The following is a 19176-nucleotide window of genomic DNA, read 5'->3' on the forward strand; positions in this document are numbered from 1 at the left end:
TTCCTGTAGTTTTTTTCTCCCAAAGTTGCACTGCCTATACTTTACCCAAAATGTTGGCCAAAATTGAAATGGATGTGATACAACTTGATTGTGGTCAAATTGAACTATGGAAGCATGCATCAGCTGTTCATTGTAACTGTTCATTATAATGGTCAGGAATTTACTCTGAAAAGCAGAATCCTGCAAACAGCATACTTTCTTCAAGAATGGAGATGCAACTGCTCAAGATTCTTACTGGCTACCTGAGGCTTGTAGGAGAATCATCAAGTTTGTATGCTACACATAATGGGGACAAATTTTGAATGGCACTGCTATAAATGATTAGACCAGACTTAAAAAGCTTTGTCATAGGATACATTCGACAATTAGCGAATATCGTTATGGTAGTTACTCTAAAAAATAAATACTGTGCATACTGTGGTGGTTATGCTGTTGTAATATTGCCACATCTTACATAGATAACAATGGTACAGATAACATTATAATGTGCAACTACTTTGTAAGCATATGCTGAAAATATTTAAACTGATTTTTTTTTTTTTGATTGGATGGTGCTGTATTAGTATTCGAACTTGAATGTATAATACATGTTATTTTTATAGTCCCTTTCCAAAGGTATAAGTTCTTAAATATTTAAAGAAATACTACAAATATAAATGTTAGGGTGACATTAGAACACAGGATACAAACTAATACCAGACTAATGCCAAACTAATTAACACATATATGAAATTGAATGATTTTTTCCTTTACAATTGTACACCCGTTGATTGATCTGGACTAAATTTTTCTAAGTTGCTCCCTTGGACACTACGGACAAGACAAGACTACTTTAGTACCCAAAATTATGACAATGGGTGTTCCAGTGTGTTTTTTTTTTTTTTTTTTTAAACCCGTGTGCACACAACTCCCACCTGCTGGCTCAGAGCAAGTGAATCATCTGAACATTCTGAAACCAGACAAAATAACTAGAGCTTAACATTACTTACCTGGGGCAACACCGCATTCTACTTCTATCTACTGTAAGATAAAAATGAGTATCATGCACTTTTGCAGTGAGTGTTGGGCGACGCTTCATAGAGAGTGGAACTGCAGGACAACACAAAGGAGAATCAAAAGGTTACGGTTTAACTCCTGCTTTGTCAGATTTTCTTCGTAATTTAAGACTAAGAACAGTGTGCATTGAAGTTAGAGGAAGTCAGATAAAACCAGGTTCATTATTACAACCCAGCAAGGAGTTACCATATTCTGGAATCCATTCAGACCCAAAAAAACCAAATTCTCGACTAGAGCACAGCCATTAATAGGGCAACAGTAGACAATAGACTGGAAAGCTAGCAATAACAGGGTCACTTTTTTTTTTTTTTTTTTTAAATATAAACAACCCACACAAACCTTTGCTTTCTTTCCTTAATTTATTCTACAAATATGCCTGGGCAAAGCAAGTAGATAGATAAATGAGCGAAAATCAGAGTTCTGAATTAGATTAAGAAACAACAGGAAAAAAAGGCACAAGCCATTAAGAAATAATTTGTGCAGGCTTACATGTAGGAGTATATATGTTGATGTTACAACAACAATAAGAGGAACAATGAATAATATAAGAGTGGATTTTGTTATCAGTTTTAGAGAAACACTGGAAGAATAGTTGCAATTCTATGGCTACTCGTTTGCTATGCAGTTTAGATCTAACAATTTGAACCAGACTGCTGCCCTGACCAGAGTTGCGAGCCACTGCAAACGACACAAGGGTAGGATGCATGTACAGGTGCATCTCAATAAATTAAAATATCATCGGACTTGATAAAACATAGTGGACTAACACCAGCAGATGACATGGCTCCCAAATCATCATTGACTGGAAACTTTACACGGGACGTTCAGCAACTTGGATTCTGTGCCTCTCCACTCTTCCTCCAGACTCTGGGACCTTGATTTCCAAATCAAATGCAAAACTGAGTTTCATCTGAAAAGAGGACTTTGCTGCACTGACTTTGGACTTGATAAAATATAGTTGACCAGTCTACCAGGAAATTTTAGAACACTTCATGTTTCCCTCTGCTGACAAGATTTATGGAGATGCCAATTTCATTTTCCAGGAGGACTTCGCACCTACCCACAGTGCCAAAAGTACTAATATTTGGTTAAATTTTTTTTTGTTTCTTTTCTCCCAGGGCTGAATATTTTTCCAAAAACTAACAAAAAAAAAACCAAAACAAAAACACAAAGCAATGGTTTAACATATCTAATCAACAAAAAAAAAAATTGACAAATGTATGCAGGCTTGTACAACATGCAATACAGTAACTATATGATTTCACATACATGTTACACAGCAAAGTATGATATTGCTCAAAGCAGCCAATTGCATGCATTGCCACATTGCACTGCTTACAATGTGTTGCACTGGTGCCTCCTTTTCAATTGTCTGTTGCTGACACAACACAGTCAGATTTGTATTTTCTCACACATATTGTTAGTGTGTACTGTAGAGAGACAAGTCCCCAGTTTGACATTGTGCCACACCACTGCCACCAGGTTTTCCGCCCGCATAAAAACTGGATTGTCACCTCTTTTCATCTTCAGCCTGTCTGGCTTCAACTGCGAAGGCATGTGTCTCCTGGTCATCCTCACCGTGTCTCAAGCTCCAATTCCCCTGCTCTGTAGCTCCATGAACAATTCTGGTGATGTATAAAAATTGTACATATACACAACATGACCCAAATGTCCATAGCCCTGAAGCAGCTCCAGCACAACCTGACTTGTCATGGGACAGTTCTCTCTTTGAAAGGAAAACTTTCCTGTATATGTAATTACTGTCAGGCAGAAACCAGTGTTTGCTTCTGCCAGTACAACATCCTTTATGCAATACTTTGTGGGCTTGCCTGGCATACTGGCAGAAGAAAAAAAAAAAAAAAGGTGTCCCTTGTATTTTGTCAGCCTGGCCGTGATTTGTCTGGTTGAATCGATGATAAAATTATTTATATGTTGGTTCCACAATGTCAAACAGGGGCTAAACTTTATACATGGGGTTATAGCCTGGCTCACCCCTTGGGATTTGCTTCTGGTTATCACAGAAGTGAATAAAACTTTGCAGGAGCACGTACCTATCACGTGGCATAACCGGTCCAAAAGCAGCAGGGGACAAAACACGTTAGGACCAATGCTCCCTGAAGTTATATCGCCAGTCTAGTCCCATCTGTATTTGTAATACCACAAAGCCCTTCATCTCGTCTTTTGCTGTGGGTTTCCACTTTGAAAAAAGAGAATGCGGTGCAAGCGCAGCCCACGATTCAAAAAATTGCTCCGCATACCCGTTTGTCTCGTCTGACAGTAGCTGAAAGGCAGCCTCAGGAAAGAGCAGCCTGACACAGTTCATAGGCTGGTAATCTGTCGTGACCAACAGCAAGCCATGCTGCCTTGTGAAGTCCAGTAGCCAGTTTGTATCCTACGGATCAATGTCTGGATAATCCTCCCACATGAACCTTGCCGTAGGTGCATTGGCTGTGCGAATGCGCTCAGCTGGTAAGCCGATCAGCTGGTGTCTGATCAGCTGATGCCAGTTCCTCACTCTCTTGCTTGATCTCCTGATTACACTCAACAAAATCAGATTCTGAAAAACCAGAGTCAGACTCAGTGATAATGCACAAAAGTCTGCCAAGTATTTTCTTTTCTGCACTCACTTCACTCCCTCGCGAGATGTTGATGCCATCTTGCCTTTGTTTACATTTCATAACTCCCGTATACGCAAAGATTAGATGCAGAGTCAATGAGTCTAACATTCCTCCAAGCAGTGAGGGAATGCCTGTGATGTAACAGTGAGTTTTGTCGCCATTAACAGCTGATTGTCGCCCTCAACCCCTCCTGTCGACAAAAGTCAACATCCACCCTAAAAGAGTTAATGACCATGGTATCACAGTGCTTGATTGCCCAGCAAACTCGCTGACCTAAACCCCAGACAGAATCTATGGGGTACTGTCAAGAGGAAGATTACACACCAGACCCAACAATGCAGTCGAGCAGAAGGCCGCTATCAAAGCATCCTGTGCTTCCATAATACCTCAGCAGTGCCACAGGCTGATTGACTCCATGCCACGCCGTATGGATGCAGTAATTCATGAAAAAGGAGCCCCAACCAAGTGTTGAGTTTATATATGGACATACAGAAATTTGGCCTACTGAAAAGTATTAATATATATATTATATACACACACTATTTTTTATTGGTCTTATGTAATATGCTAATTTTCTCAGATACTGAATTTTGGGTATTCATTAGTTATAAGCCATAATCAGCAAAAATGAAAAAAAAAACGCTTGAAATATATCACTCTGTGTGTAATGAATTTATATACAAGTTTCACGTTTTCAATTGAATTACTGAAATAAATTAAGTTTGATGATATTCTTATTTATTGAGATGCATTTGTAAATCCAAACACTTCTTGAGCTTGATACACTCCGATCAGCCACAACAATAAAAAAAATAAATACAGTGCATCCGGAAAGTATTCACAGTACATCACTTTTTCCACATTTTTTTATGTTACAGCCTTACTCCAAAATGGATTAAATTCATTTTTTTCCTCAGAATTCTACACACAACACCCCATAATGACAACGTGAAAAAAGTTTACTTGAGGTTTTTGCAAATTTATTAAAAATAAAAAAAAAAACTGAGAAATCACATGTACGTAAGTATTCACAGCCTTTGCTCAATACTTTGTAGATGCACCTTTGGCACCAATTACAGCCTCAAGTCTTTTTGAATATGATGCCTCAAGCTTGGCACACCTATCCTTGGCCAGTTTAGCCCATTCCTCTTTGCAGCACCTCTCAAGCTCCATCAGGTTGGATGGGAAGCATCGGTGCACAGCTATTTTAAGATCTCTCCAGAGATGTTCAATCGGATTCAAGTCTGGGCCACTCAAGGACATTCACAGAGTTGTCCTGAAACCAGTCCTTTGATACTGTATCTTGACTGTGTACCGAGGGTCGTTGTCCTGATGAAAGATGACCTCAGACTGGGGCGACGGTTCAAGAGCACTCTGGAGCAGGTTTTCATCCAGGATGTGTCTGTACATTGCTGCAGTCATCTTTCTCTTTAGGGATGGTATTGGCCTGGTGATGAGCGGTGCCTGGTTTCCTCCAAACGTGACGCCTGCCATTCACACCAAAGAGTTCAATCTTTGTCTCATCAGACCAGAGAATTTTCTTTCTCATGGTCTGAGAGTCCTTCAGGTGCCTTTTGGCAAACTCCAGGCAGGCTGCCATGTGCCTTTTACTAAGGAGTGGCTTCCGTCTGGCCACTCTACCATACAGGCCTGATTGGTGGATTGCTGCAGAGATGGTTGTCCTTCTGAAAGGTTCTCCTCTCTCCACAGAGGACCGCTGAAAGAGTGACCATCGGGTTCTTGGTCACCTCCCTGACTAAGGCCCTTCTCCCCCGATCACTCAGTTTAGATGGCCGGACAGCTCTAGGAAGAGTCCTGGTGGTTTCGAACTTCTTCCACTTACGGATGATGGAGGCCACTGTGCTCATTGGGACCTTCAAAGCAGCAGAAATTTTTCTGTAACCTTCCCCAGATTTCTGCCTCAGGGGTCTACAGACAATTCCTTTGACTTCATGCTTGGTTTGTGCTCTGACATGAACGGTCAACTGTGGGACCTTATATAGACAGGTGTGCGCCTTTCCAAATCATGTCCAATCAACTGAATTTACCACAGGTGGACTCCAATTAAGCTGCAGAAACATCAAGGATGATCAGGGGAAACCGGATGCACCTGAGCTCAATTTTGAGCTTCATGGCAAAGGCTGTGAATACTTACGTACATGAGCTTTCTCAATTTTTTTTTTAAATAAATTTGCAAAAACCTCAAGCAAACTTTTTTCACGTTGTCATTATGGGGTGTTGTGTGTAGAATTCTGAGGAAAAAAATGAATTTAATTCATTTTGGAATAAGGCTGTAATGTAACAAAATGTAGAAAAAGTGATGCACTGTGAACACTTTCCGGATGCACTGTATACGTTTGTGTAGGCATTAGAGTGGCTAAACATTATTTGCAAATTTTTAGGAATGCACCGATATGGAAATTCTGGGCCAATGCCAATACAGTAATCCCTCGCTACTTCGCGGTTCACTTTTCGCGGATTCACGACTTCGCGGATTTTATATGTAAGCATATCTAAATTCATAACTCGGATTTTTCGCTGCTTCACGGGTTTCTGCGGACAATGGGTCTTTTTACTTGCTTCCTCAGTTGGTTTGCCCAGTTGATTTCATACAAGAGATGCTATTGGCGGATGGCTGAGAAGCTACCCAATCAGAGCACGCAGTTAAGTTCCTGTGTGCTGCTGATTGGCACAGCGACGGAGTTTTGCATTAACCAGGAAGTCTCATCTCACTCATTCATCATTAACGTGCTAATGCTTCAGGGGCCGTGTCCAAGCACCAACAGAAGATGCAAATGATTGCAGAAAAGGTAAAAGTTTTGGATATGTTGAAGGAAGGAAACAGCTACACCGCTGCAGGACATCGATTCTTTTTATTTAAAAAGGAGGAAAAGCATATAAGATCTACGGCCGCTGTGTCCTTTAACCAGGGTGCAAAACGAGTTGCAAGTGGACATGATAAGGCAGTAGTTTGGATGGAATCTGCTTTAGGAATCTTTGCAACAAGGTCGACGACGTCATGACCGCCTACAAGCTGCTACGTGTACTTCGCTATACAGTAAGTGTAAACTTATCTACCGATTTCATATTGCTTAGCAGTTGTCCCTGTTTTTAATAGAGTAAATGGTGGGTTGTAAACAATATAGGGAGGGTTTAAAAACGTCCAAATACACGTTAAATAATTAAATATAGTGTCCCTACTTCGCGGAAATTCAGTTATCGCGGTCGGCCTTGGAACCTATCTCCCGCGATAAGTGAGGGATTACTGTATCCAGTAATGTTTATGTTCTTCCCTGCCAAGTCCAATGCAGACATACACCTTTATAAGATTCAGGAGAAAAATTAGTCTGGATGAAAATTTGAGAAACATTTTTATTTGTATAACAATTCTGCATACCACACCCAATCATTAAAAAAAATAAATGAAAAGCACCACATTTAGCTGGCTACCTGTTGGTTATATGGTAAGTAGTTTTGCAGGCGGTTGCTTTAAGTAACACTTCTCTCTTTTTGATAGAACAAATTTAGAAATAATGAACAAATGAAAATTGATATAAAATGATATGACGACGATGAAATAAGCAATACAACTGAAGAATAACGATAACCTTTGCAGAATATTTACAATCATTAAAATGGCTTCTGCTCAACCACATTTAGCTGTCTCTCTGATCCTTGGTTTTACAGGGTTCAGTATTAAAATGCTACATCATTACTCCCCCCCCCCCCCCTTTCTTTTCTTTTTGATGAAATAAATCAAACCACAAATGAAACTGGAATTTTTAAAAATTGAAAACCATACAATGGTAAAGAAATAACTTAAAAAGTCTATCATTCTATCCTATTGTTTTAGTATGATGGGAAGGTTTTTCTTAACAAACAAAAGCATCTCTGCCTTGTTGCAGGAAATTCTGTTTCTCTTTCTGTTGATCACATTAGAGGCTGCACTGTCCACACTAGTATATGGGGGTGAAAGGAACTTGCGTGATACTCTGGCAATGGTAGGAAACCAACCCCTGTTATTCCAGTAGATCTTCATTCCTTGGGATTGGTGCTTCTGACTTAAATCCCTGCATCTGCCAAAGAGCACGCATACATATACAGCATTATATTCAATGCTGTCTTTCAAATATAAAGGAAAGACCTGCATTTTGGATTTTTTAACCAGGGCTGTCACTCATTATTACTTAAACTTACACCCTGACCAGCCGTTAAATATTTTGCCATATCATACAGATGAGCTATGCCACACACTGACCCTAACAATACCTAATTTGCAAGCTATGGGTGTTGACTTCACACTCCTAGTAATCAAATTGTTACAATATTTCAGTTGACTTATTTTGGTATGAAGTAATTCTTCTGTATAAGGAATACTTAAGTATTATTCATTAATCAAAAAGTCCCAACCAATAGATTTTAACAAATGCAATGAACCATCCCATTGGCCAAGCAAACTTGAGTTATAGGCTGAAAACCAGAAACATTACAACGCTCTTCTGAATTTTCATGTGCTCTCACATATTACTTCACAAAACAATATCTACAGACTGTCCTAATGTAAACAAGTCCAAGCACATTATTGCATAATGTGTCAATCTTAAGATATTCTCCAAATAAGTGGAGTCGCAAGGCAACCTTTGGTAAGTACCACCTCACATTTGCGGATACAGTAATCCCTCACCTATCACGGGGGTTACGTTCAAGAGCCCCCCGCGATAGGTGAAAATCCGCGAAGTAGCGACCTATATTTATACATATTTTAAGGCTTTATAAACCCTTCCCACACTCTTATAAACACTTCCTATGCTCTTAAACACTTTCTACATTCTTAAACACCGCAGACCAACACTGCACATTGCACGCAGCGATCAGACGTCAATGTGTCTGCACTCGCTTTGTGAAGGGGGGCAGCTGAACTCACGCTGAGCAGAAATGGACTTTGTGCTGCTTCTGCCAAAATGCCTGCTTGTCGCTCTGCGCTTTCGGAAGGAGGAGGAGTGTGTGTGTGGGTATGTGAGGGCTGAACGCACGTTAGCTCAAACCCTCCTCCCCGGAGGCGCAGTTCGCATTGTCAAGGGGGTGGGGAGCTGAATGAACGCTAAGGAGAAGTGGACTTTGTGCTGCTTGTCGCTCTGCCTGTCAATAATTTAAAAGCCTGTACATCACCAATTTTCCTGTCTCACTGTCTTGTGTGAAGTTAAAATGTTTTATAATAGTGAGATGTTACTCATATCCTTAGCCCGACATCCACATATCATATGTGTTAACAAAGTGTGTTTTATAAGTTTACATGTGTTTAAAGCATGTGGGATGGGTATTTTAAGGCTTAAACTATAAAAATGTTTATTTATATGGTCTTTCTATATCACGGATTTTCTCATGTTGCTGATGGGTCTGGAACATAACTTCCGCGATAGGCAGGCAATCACTTGTATTTAAAAACCTGCGAAGTCGTGAATCCGCAAAAAAGTGAACCGCTAAGTAGCAAGGGATTACTGTAATTAGGTTTTAAACACTCACAAAACTTTATACCATTGGATGGCACCAAATGTGATGTCTCCAACAATACATAAACGTTCATATAGTTCTCCACAGATCATCCCCCCCCCCCACACACCCATAACTCACCTCTGTTGCCACCTGGCTGTTTTCCCGAGGTGTCATTATGTTTGCTTCAAGAACTTCATCGTAAATTTCGATTGTCCCCTCATCATTTACCTTGATCTTTTTCTGTTGTGGACAATCTACCTGCGAGTCACTTGTTTGCATTTTGTTTGATGGAAGTTCCGTCCGAGTTTGCAACATTTTGAGTGCCAGTAATTTTACCTCTGCATTGAAACAGCAACGCTTGTGTCTAATCTCAATAGAATGATTGTTTACAGCCTCCAACAGAGTATTTTTACTGGTTTTGACTCCAAACATCAGTAGGAGTACTCTTAATCAACACTCATTTTAATGCATTAACTGAGCTTCAGATTGGCAAATTCCTTTCATCACTTTTTCAAATGGATCAAAGAGGATGATGTTCTCAATCAAACCTCACTGATTAGGCATTACAGTTGCAGGTAAAGGGGCTCGAGATCCTCAACCAGCCTTTGAAATCCTATATCTTCTACAACAGAAAATGGCTAATCGTCAAGAGGAATAAATTCCATCTCCTTGGCAGTAATCACCTAAGTTTAAGAGCTACCTTTATCAATTTTTTTTCCAAGAAACTGATCAATAGGTTGACCAACTGCAGTTTGTATGTACAGAGGCATAGGCTTCTCCTCTTTTGCTCTGAGGAATCTATACTAATAAAAGGCAAAGCCCTCACTGACTCACTCACTCACTCACTCATCACTAATTCTCCAACTTCCCATGTAGGTGGAAGGCTGAAATTTGGCAGGCTCATTCCTTACAGCTTACTTACAAAAGTTAGGCAGGTTTCATTTCGAAATTCAAAGCATAACGGTCATAACTGGAACCTCTTTTTTGTCCATATACTGTAATGGACTGTAGCTCGCTGGCCATGGGAGGCAGAGTTGCGTATCGCGTCATCACGCCTCCCACGTAATCACGTGAACTGACAATGCAGTACGTAGAAAACAAGGAAGAGCCCCAAAGAGCGCTGAAGAAAACATTCATTACACAATTGAGAAGACAGTGAAACAATAAGAAGTGAGCGAGTGACGCATATAAGCATATTCATAAGTGCAGCTAAGGCGGAAACAAAGCACGGTGTAAACCGTAAGTTTAAATTAAGTTTGGCAAGATTGCTTTTCTCCTGTACAACTATACGTTGCATTCTCAACAGTAAGCTTGCACTACTTGGTCATATTACAACCGGAGTGCTGAACTGACAACATGGTATACAAAGAGAACTATAACAATCGTAATAAACGAACAACAGCGGAGAACCCGTGGATTAAATAAAAAGGCTGCTTCCTTGGCGAAGCAAGGAAAAAGGATGGCCTTATATGGCGTTCGTTTATAAAACAGCAGAGAAGCTGTGTAAAGACTGCTTCACAAAAAAACAGCAGAGCGCCTTATATGAGCAGGCAGTCAGCTAAAGAAGGGAATCAATAAATGACTATAATCGTAATAAACGTACAAAAAATAGCGGAGAATCCGCTGATTACATAAAGGAAATGGGTACCTGAACAGAAAAGTCAGTCTCAAATACCTACACAATAACTATAACAATCGTAATAAACGAACAATAAAACAATACAGAACCGCTAAGCAAGGAGAAAGGACGGCCTTATATGGCATTCGTTTATAAAACAGCGGACAGGCTGTGTAAAGGCAGCTTCACAAAAAAACAGATCCTTAACAAATTGTTATTGGTATATTTTCCCTCAATTTAAAAAGGTTTTCTTTTCTTCTTAATTAAAATTTAAAAGCAATACTTCACCGCTGCGAAGCGCGGGAATTTGGCTATATGCAGCGAGTGTGTACGCCTGATGAGCCCAGAATTAGGGCGAAACACGTGTCGTGTATTCTTTGCATTATTTGACAGTAAACTATTTTCAACCATTCTATGATCTGCTTCTCACAACTGAGGGCACCGTGGCGGATGTTAGCTGACTTGCTGGCCAACCACAAGCGTTACCTGGTAGGTAACCACCCATACAATCAGATTGTGATTCAGACTACGAATGCCGTGAATGTAATTACCCCGATCTACATGCTGTCAAATAAACGAACCACACACCGTGGCACAATGTTAGGGGCTTCGCCTCTAGTGCTGACGTCCGAGGTTCGATTCCCGTAAGGGAGTGCAGTGAGTGTGTATGCCTGATGAGCCAAGAATTAGGGCGAAACACGTGTCGTGTACTCTTTGCATTATTTGACAGTAAACTATTTTCAACCATTCTATGATCTGCTTCTCACAACTGAAGGCACCGTGGCAGATGTTAGCTGACTTGCTGGCCAACCATAAGCGTTACCTGGTAGGTAACCACCCATACAATCAGAATGTGATTGAGACTACGAATGCCATGAATACATACATACATACACTATATATATATATATATATATATATGTGTGAATGTATGTATATATATATGCATGCATATGTGTGTGTATAATAAATATATATGTTTACATAACCTCTAACACACTACGTCTCCTCTGCGAAGCGCGGGTATTTTGCTAGTTCAGTATATTTGTCACGTTGGAATGTCTTCAAGTGTGAAATTAAGCTGGTGGTACTGAAATTTCGCACAAGACATTAGTTGAACAAGTGTTACAAATGGCATATGTTACTCTCACTTCAGGGGTGCGGAAATCCAACGCCCGACTCGTCCGACACGGGTAAATTGACCATCGGACAAGCGTGTTTTTCTGTTTCAGTTGTCCGCGGACAAGTGCAATTTTCTGGAGAAAAAATATGTGCTGTGCAGGGCACATTTTACCACTACTTTCACATTTTAAACATTTGGGTACGTACTTTGTGCGGAAACAGTCTACTTAGGCATGTTCTTCATGTCTCAAATTGGTCTTCAATATTGTTTACAAAATGACAGCTGATTTTTCAAAGGGGAAGCACTTTTACGGTCTTACATATGTATTTTACCCTAATACTTACACGCTTGGAGATGCGGTCATTTTTTTCATGCCGACATTGCGATGTAATCTGATGATTTTTCATTATAATCAATAACTTTTATATATTACCAGTAAGGGCGTACTGCACGATAACATGCAGTGAATAAATACACTTGACTTGAGCATTCATAGTTTTCATCCTCTTTCTCTGTACATTTGCTCAGAGGTTGATGTGCTTGTTGCTTCCTGAGCAGCCCTTCTTTTCTCCACCCTAGCGGCCCGCTGCTTCTCTTCTTTCGTCGGCATCTTTTTGCGTCAAAACTGATTAAGTTCGTTTTTGTGTTCCAATTACTTAGTACGTTTTTTTTCATTTTTCACTTAAACTGGCACTTAAGTCTTCAATCTGCCTCAAGAATGATTAGCGAATTGGGGGGGGTTGGGTCGGAGAATGAGAACAGCTCCCATACGCATGCACCGCCCTGCTGCGCACTGCCGAGAGTTGATTCAACAATAAAATAAAAAATAAAGAGTAATACAAATCATCACCCCGAAAGCGGATAGTAGACGTCACGTAGCATACTGTATGTGTACCAAATTTCAAGTCAAAAGGTGAAATGGTTTGCGAGCTACAGGTGATTTAAAATCCTGGACAGACAAACAAACAGCCACGGTAGCGTATTATAGAAGAATATTGATAAAATTCATTGTTTCTACATAAAAATGCAGTCATTTTACTTACAATACAATTGTTTTCACCACATAAAGCTTGTTAGGCAGTTAATCTTTCCTGAAATTTGCGATTTCGTGTAGGTTGTGATATATTGAGGAGTTAATAAATTTATTGCATGACAACATCAATTTTGATGAGCTGTCAATAGATCGTTTTTGATTATCGAATATTTCATATAAAACAAGTTGGTTTCACGCCGTCAGTTTATTAAAAATAAAGAAGAAAACATTCCAACGGTTTCCAAAGGTTATGAAATATCTATAAAAATCTTCACTGTAACTGTAGAATGTGAAACAGAACTAGTGTAGCTATAATGAAGGCACTGTTTATTAGCGAGTTAAAATGATAAGGGAATCTTTTATAAAATGTTCTAGAGCAAGGTGGCAAAATACTACTCCCTGAAAGAACTTTCAGTTTTAAAATGGAAGGCAGTTTTGGTATCAATAAAAGAGATCAGAAAAAATAAACTATTTTTCACTTTTGTTATTTGTTTACGGACAAGTGAATTTAACTGGCGGACAAGTGGATTTTCTAAGTTTACTTGTCCGTGGACAAGTAGAAAAAAAATTTGATTTCCACACCCCTGCACTTACTTTAAAAAACTTCCATATCGTAGACTTTTTCCACACAGTAGCTCAGCGTTGCACTAATCCCTTACTCATCTGGAACACAGAAATACCCAAGAATTTCTGTCAGTGAGTCAATCAGGGATATGTAGCTTTATATGCACAAGAGACAACCTCAGCTGGATGATAAAACGATAAAGAATTACTGCCAAATAACTTTTCCCCCCGAATAGAAAGACACAGAAGATACAAGTCGATAGAACTCACTTGACCCATGTTTTGACACGGAAAGTCAATGATAATGAGAATAGTGCCGCACCAAACCACTCATACGGCTGGAATAGAGTTACAACCACATTAGGTTCCATGGTGTACACTGCAGTGAGTGTAGGAGCACGTGTAGTCCAAACATTAGCACAGCAGCGAAAACCCCAGTACATTAGGAGGGGGAGAAAGATAAAATAGAAAAAATGACAAAAAAATTTTTAAACGAAAACTCAAAAATTACACTTACCAAAGACAACACCCCAACAGACTCCCCAAGGTTCAAAAGACGAAAAACATTGTTGAAAAGAAGGGTCTGAGGAATTTGGTAGTGTGGATATATTTTGGCTATTTAAAGCCCAACAAGAAGCAGAGTAAAATGCACTTGAAATTGTGTCGAAATCATGTTCCCACAAAGACAGGTAATACCACTAATCTTTTGTAAAGTCTGAAGCAGTGCCAACCTTTAGAGCACGCAAAATGAAAGGCTTTACAGTCCCAGACCCAAGGAAGTGCTACACTAATGGAGATTTCTTGCGTCTCTTTTTGCCTTGGAACATAAGCTGACCACAACTGAGTGAATATGTCAATTTTGTTAATATTCTCCTTGAAAGTTGCTCGAAGTTGTACTGAGAATATATACAGAATGTTTTTTTGTCTATTTGGGGGTTTGTTTCCCAACTATTTAAAACAGTCTGAAATCTATACAAAGGAAAGGATTGGGGTAGTTTTGTTTGAGATTTTAATACCTTACTTTAAATTATTTGGAACTGACCAAAGAATTTACTTTGGGTTTTCCTGTAAAATGGGACAGTTTTAAGATTTTAGAATTAACTTTTTATTTATTTGGAGCTAACCACCAAATTTAGCGCGTTCTCCTGTAAAAACGTTTGGCTGGTCAGAATGGAGACTTTTTATTTTCTATTACATATTTTACTTATTTGGAATTGACCAAAGAATTTAGTGGTGCATTTTGTTTGTGTTCTCCTTAACACTTCAAGATTCTGACTGGTCAGAATTAAGACCAGTTTAGTTTAGTTTAGTTTACTTCATACATACCCATTTTATTTACGTGAAATACAGTTGTATACTGTTTTAAAAGTACTTGTTCAATTTTTGACAAAAAAAAAAAAAACAAAATATATCTTCACATCTAACTTAGGAGTAAAAAGGAACCTTTACGCTTGACAGAAATAGTGATTCAATTTATATTGTGATAATGACATTGTGTATTTATATATGTATGAATGAGAGAGAGATATCACTATCGACTATGAAAAATATTATTGTGATGACTTTTTTCCCCCCACCATAATGCCGAACACTACATGTATGTGCACTAAAGAAATGACAGACTTCTGCATTAAAGCAAGTTCTGTTTTTGGACTAATTCTGGACCTAAGCAACAGCAAACATCTGATAAATGTATAAGATACAGTGAAAGGAAACACTGGAAAACAACTTTTTGAAGTAAATTTCTGAAGAGAAGGCAGTAGGTCATTTTCATTAAGTGTTCTCAATCTACAAATATAACCATTCAGCATCTCATAACAGGAAACATCATATACCAGAGAACAGTACCTCTATGAAAACTTGATTTTACCTCTCTGGTTACAAAAACAGTTTTAAGAGTTGTAAATGAAAAGTATATTGCACAATCAGAGCGTTTCCTGGTTCATGTTTTACTGATATTATACCCACCCAACCTTTTACCCATAACTGCTCATTCCATTGCAGAGTATTGGACATCCACATCAGTTTTGTGCAAAAGCAAACACTAGATTGGATGGTCGTACTTTGATGCGAAAGTATACAGTGCCAAGAGAAAATCTAAGTGGGCACTGGCAGAAGCAAACAGTTTCATGTACACTAATTTCTTTCATAAACTATGTGTTATAATTCCTACAGCACAAGATGTGCCCAGGTATTTGATTAGTAAGAATTTCTGCAGATGTCAAACAGGACCGATTATAAAAGAGTTGTACTAGTTACATCAGAAGTGACACGATTTTTAGATAAGATACTCAGTAATCTGAACCACATTAATGCAAAGAAATGGTAAATGGTCATCAATGCATGCATCCAACAAGAAACTAACCATTTCTGATTGTCTTCTAAGCACACTGAAGTAGGAATAGGAAAGCCACTGGACTATAGTGGGATGAAAACAGCAGAGGAAACTGAATCTCTGATTTATGCAGAGAAAATCTTACAGATATATTTAAAAGAAATAACTGCTGTAATATCAAAAATAAGTAAACATCAAATTACATGGAGAATACATCTCTTCAGCTAGAGCTGTTGTACCACTCTACATAGGTCAGAATTTTTAAAATTTTCTTCCTAACCCTATATTTTTTATGTGCAGGTAGAAGTCATGAGATCAAAAGCTAGAGCAAGAATATTTAATCACAGTGATCCCTTCATTTTAGTTTCCAGTTTAAGGCATTGCTTTGCTACCATATCTAAAAAAAAAAAACACATACAATGCGTACAAAGAGTAAAAAATGTGTTTATTTCAAAGTCTAGAATGCTAATTTATAAAATGCTACTTCTGTTTATTTTTCTGGTGTACAGGTCTCCTCTTGGAGCCTGTGGAGGGCATTCCTATTTTTTTCAGTAAAGTGAGTCCTGGTGCAGTGTGCCATAAACAGTAGTCAGTATTTGCACTCAGTTACAGTGCTGGTGTGAAAGTGGAATTAGGAAATAAATATTCAATTGATACTCCTTCTAAATAAAGGCTTTGAAATGATCTTCCAACACCTCTTACTGTTGAAACAGGTTAACTAATTTCAAATGTAAAAGTGCTCTTTATTTTTGGACCAAGATGAAGTTCTCTATTTTGTGGTTATGTGCGCACAGTATTAACCAATTAAGAACACAATGAGACTATCAACGGATTTAAATCTAAATTTTACAAAACTGACTTAACGACAGGTTTGCAGACTAGAATAACAAAAACAACGTACACATAGAATACAAAAATTAAACTAAACTTAGAATCTCTTTACAGGTTAATTAACATTCATAGTCACTCAAAGGCTATCTGGCACACTGCTGAAACGAACACGCTCAAATGCAGTATGTTTAGAAGATTAAAAATTCAGCAATAGAAAATATGATTTTAAAACTACATTCAGTTTAAAAAAGGAAAACTGATCATGGTAAGCAAGTAGTATTTTATTTTCTACAGTTTTCTTTCACTTAAATAAATCATGAGGCATTTAAAATAAACGCCTCATAGTGACACAAGAAAGACATAACTTGCAATAGATAAAACATTTTACAGTCACACAAAAGTCAAAGTGTATCTTTTCTATTTGCAGAGAATTGCAAATATTTTTATATTGTCGATTGTTACTTCTAGGGGCGAATCTTGTATGGAGTTATAAAACTCATTACTTTTATTCGCGGACAATTTTTTTACAGATTAAACTGTCATCCTTGTGCATGTTCAGATGGATTTTTCCAGACAGAATGACAAAAACCGTTTGTATAACAGTATAAACGCATTTAACTGCAAATGAAAACGAATTCCTAGAATAAGGACAGATAGTTGTAAAATACCTCGATGCAAAAAGTAAATGTATTGTATCTTACAGTTCCAGGAGAAACGGTGTAAACATTAAATTAAGAAAGTTTGATTTTTATGGCCATACACAAATAACGGTGCAGTGTCCAACACACAAAAACAGGCCAAATTCATTTAGGAAAATATTCCTCAAAATCTACGTACCATGGTTTTCGTACAAGAACAAAACTGGTTTTCTGAAACGTAAAAGACTAAATTTAAAAACTGTTGACTTACATTGTTTCGCCACTTTTTGCAACATGACACAGAAACTGATCCAGTACAGGACAGGCTTCCTTCTTTCCCTTCTTCTCAAATTCTGCAATGAAAAAAGTAAAGACTGTATGGAAGAAAAGCGAGGCTAGCAATTCGTAAGTCTAAGCTTAATGTGAGTAAAAGTTGTAAAAGCATATTATATTAAAGATTAACTATGTCGATGATCAATCAAAAAGATTAAATGGCAAAATTATTATCGATATGCACACATTATCAATGCTAAAAGACAAGCGTTATTTACAAAAACACAGTAACTCGTTGTACTCCACAAACATCATAATCAATGATGAAAAGTTATTACAATTAACACATAAACTGCTAATAGGCTACGACTTTATCGTGTTTTGAGGTATATGGCAGAATCACTAAATTAGTACACACTTGCTATTTACTGTCCAGCACAACCTAGAAAACAACCTCAGATATACAACGCAAACAAAAAATATATCAAATGTAACCTTTAACTGCTTCCAGAAGAGTGTCGATTTCCATGTTTTAAAAAGATAAATTATTGTATAGGGTTTTGTACTCTGTCTCTCCTTCCTCTGAGCCGAACAGGAAACAGAAAGCAAATGAGTTTACGGCCTCCGAGACAAGAGCAGCGTTCCAACATGGCGCCCGTGACGTCACAATCCTCAGTTTTCTCGCGCTACAGTTCCCAGGAACCCATGCGGCGGAGAGCGCGGGACTGCGCGTGTCCCATCTACCTGTGAATAGGCGATATTTAGCTGACCTTGAGATCACCTGTTCGTTTAAAGCAAGGGTCTTCAGTTACAGTCCTGGAGGGCCGCAGTGGCTGCAGGTTTTTGTTCTAACCCGTTTGGTTAATTTAAAAGCAATTCTTGCCAATAATTTAATTTCATGGCTTGTTAGTGCTTTAACACTGCTATGTCAGGTAATTCTCATATATTAGATTTTCTTCCCCTTTCTAAGGATATCATCCATATGATTTGAAGGTCAAAATGGATGAGTAATTCTCAGTCCTTCACTTTCCTTCCAATTAATTAAACCCAGTAGTGCACTATAAATACACACAGGTGTAAATGGTAACAAGCTAAATGGAGAAATGCTGGTTTCTTTTGTCATTTGCATTTATTGCTAATTAGGAGCAATTAAAAACCAAGAATATAGCTGTTTTTGAAAAAAATAAGCAATAAGGGTTCAAAATGTTAATGAGCGAGACAACTAAAGTGAAACAGAAGTGTTACTTGAGCAATAAGTGCTTCTTATTAAGCAATTGGGTTGGAGCAAAAACCTGCTGCCACTGCAGCCCTCCAGGACCGTGACTGAGGACCCCTAGTTTAAAGCAATATTAACCTTTGCAATGACGTGGACTCTGTTTTGGCTTCTTCTAAAGTTGTGCAGGGAAATGACGTTTTTAATTTTATCTGCTTACTTCTTCATCAGGACCGCTTTAGGTTCAGTTACTATTTTAGCCTGAAACATGTAATATTAATCCTGACATTTTTCAAAACAATGCAATCTATGTGTATCCATATTCAAACAATTAGATACGTGATGTTATGCTTTTAAACCCTACATTACTGTTCAAAGAGG

At 38.3% G+C, this 19176-nt stretch overlaps 1 protein-coding gene across 2 annotated transcripts in view; it reads right to left on the bottom strand.

Moving 5' to 3' along the window:
- The window catches only part of LOC114669215 (serine/threonine-protein phosphatase 4 regulatory subunit 2-like), a 101328-nt gene extending 83060 nt beyond the window's left edge, over positions 1–18268 (bottom strand). The window contains exons 1-2 of one of the 2 annotated variants that reach the window (XM_028825407.2): positions 18078–18264; positions 17581–17662 (exon numbers count right to left, since the gene is read on the bottom strand). In XM_028825407.2, coding sequence (XP_028681240.1) covers positions 17581–17662; positions 18078–18111 — 116 coding nt within the window. In that variant the 5' untranslated portion in view covers positions 18112–18264. Of the gene's footprint in view, positions 1–17580; positions 17663–18077 lie in introns of both variants that reach the window. The other variant, XM_051921508.1, reaches the window with a different exon arrangement.
- Positions 18269–19176: the final 908 nt, after the last annotated feature.

This window comes from Erpetoichthys calabaricus, chromosome 18, assembly GCF_900747795.2.
Source record: "Erpetoichthys calabaricus chromosome 18, fErpCal1.3, whole genome shotgun sequence".
Classification (NCBI taxonomy): Eukaryota; Metazoa; Chordata; class Cladistia; order Polypteriformes; family Polypteridae; genus Erpetoichthys; species Erpetoichthys calabaricus.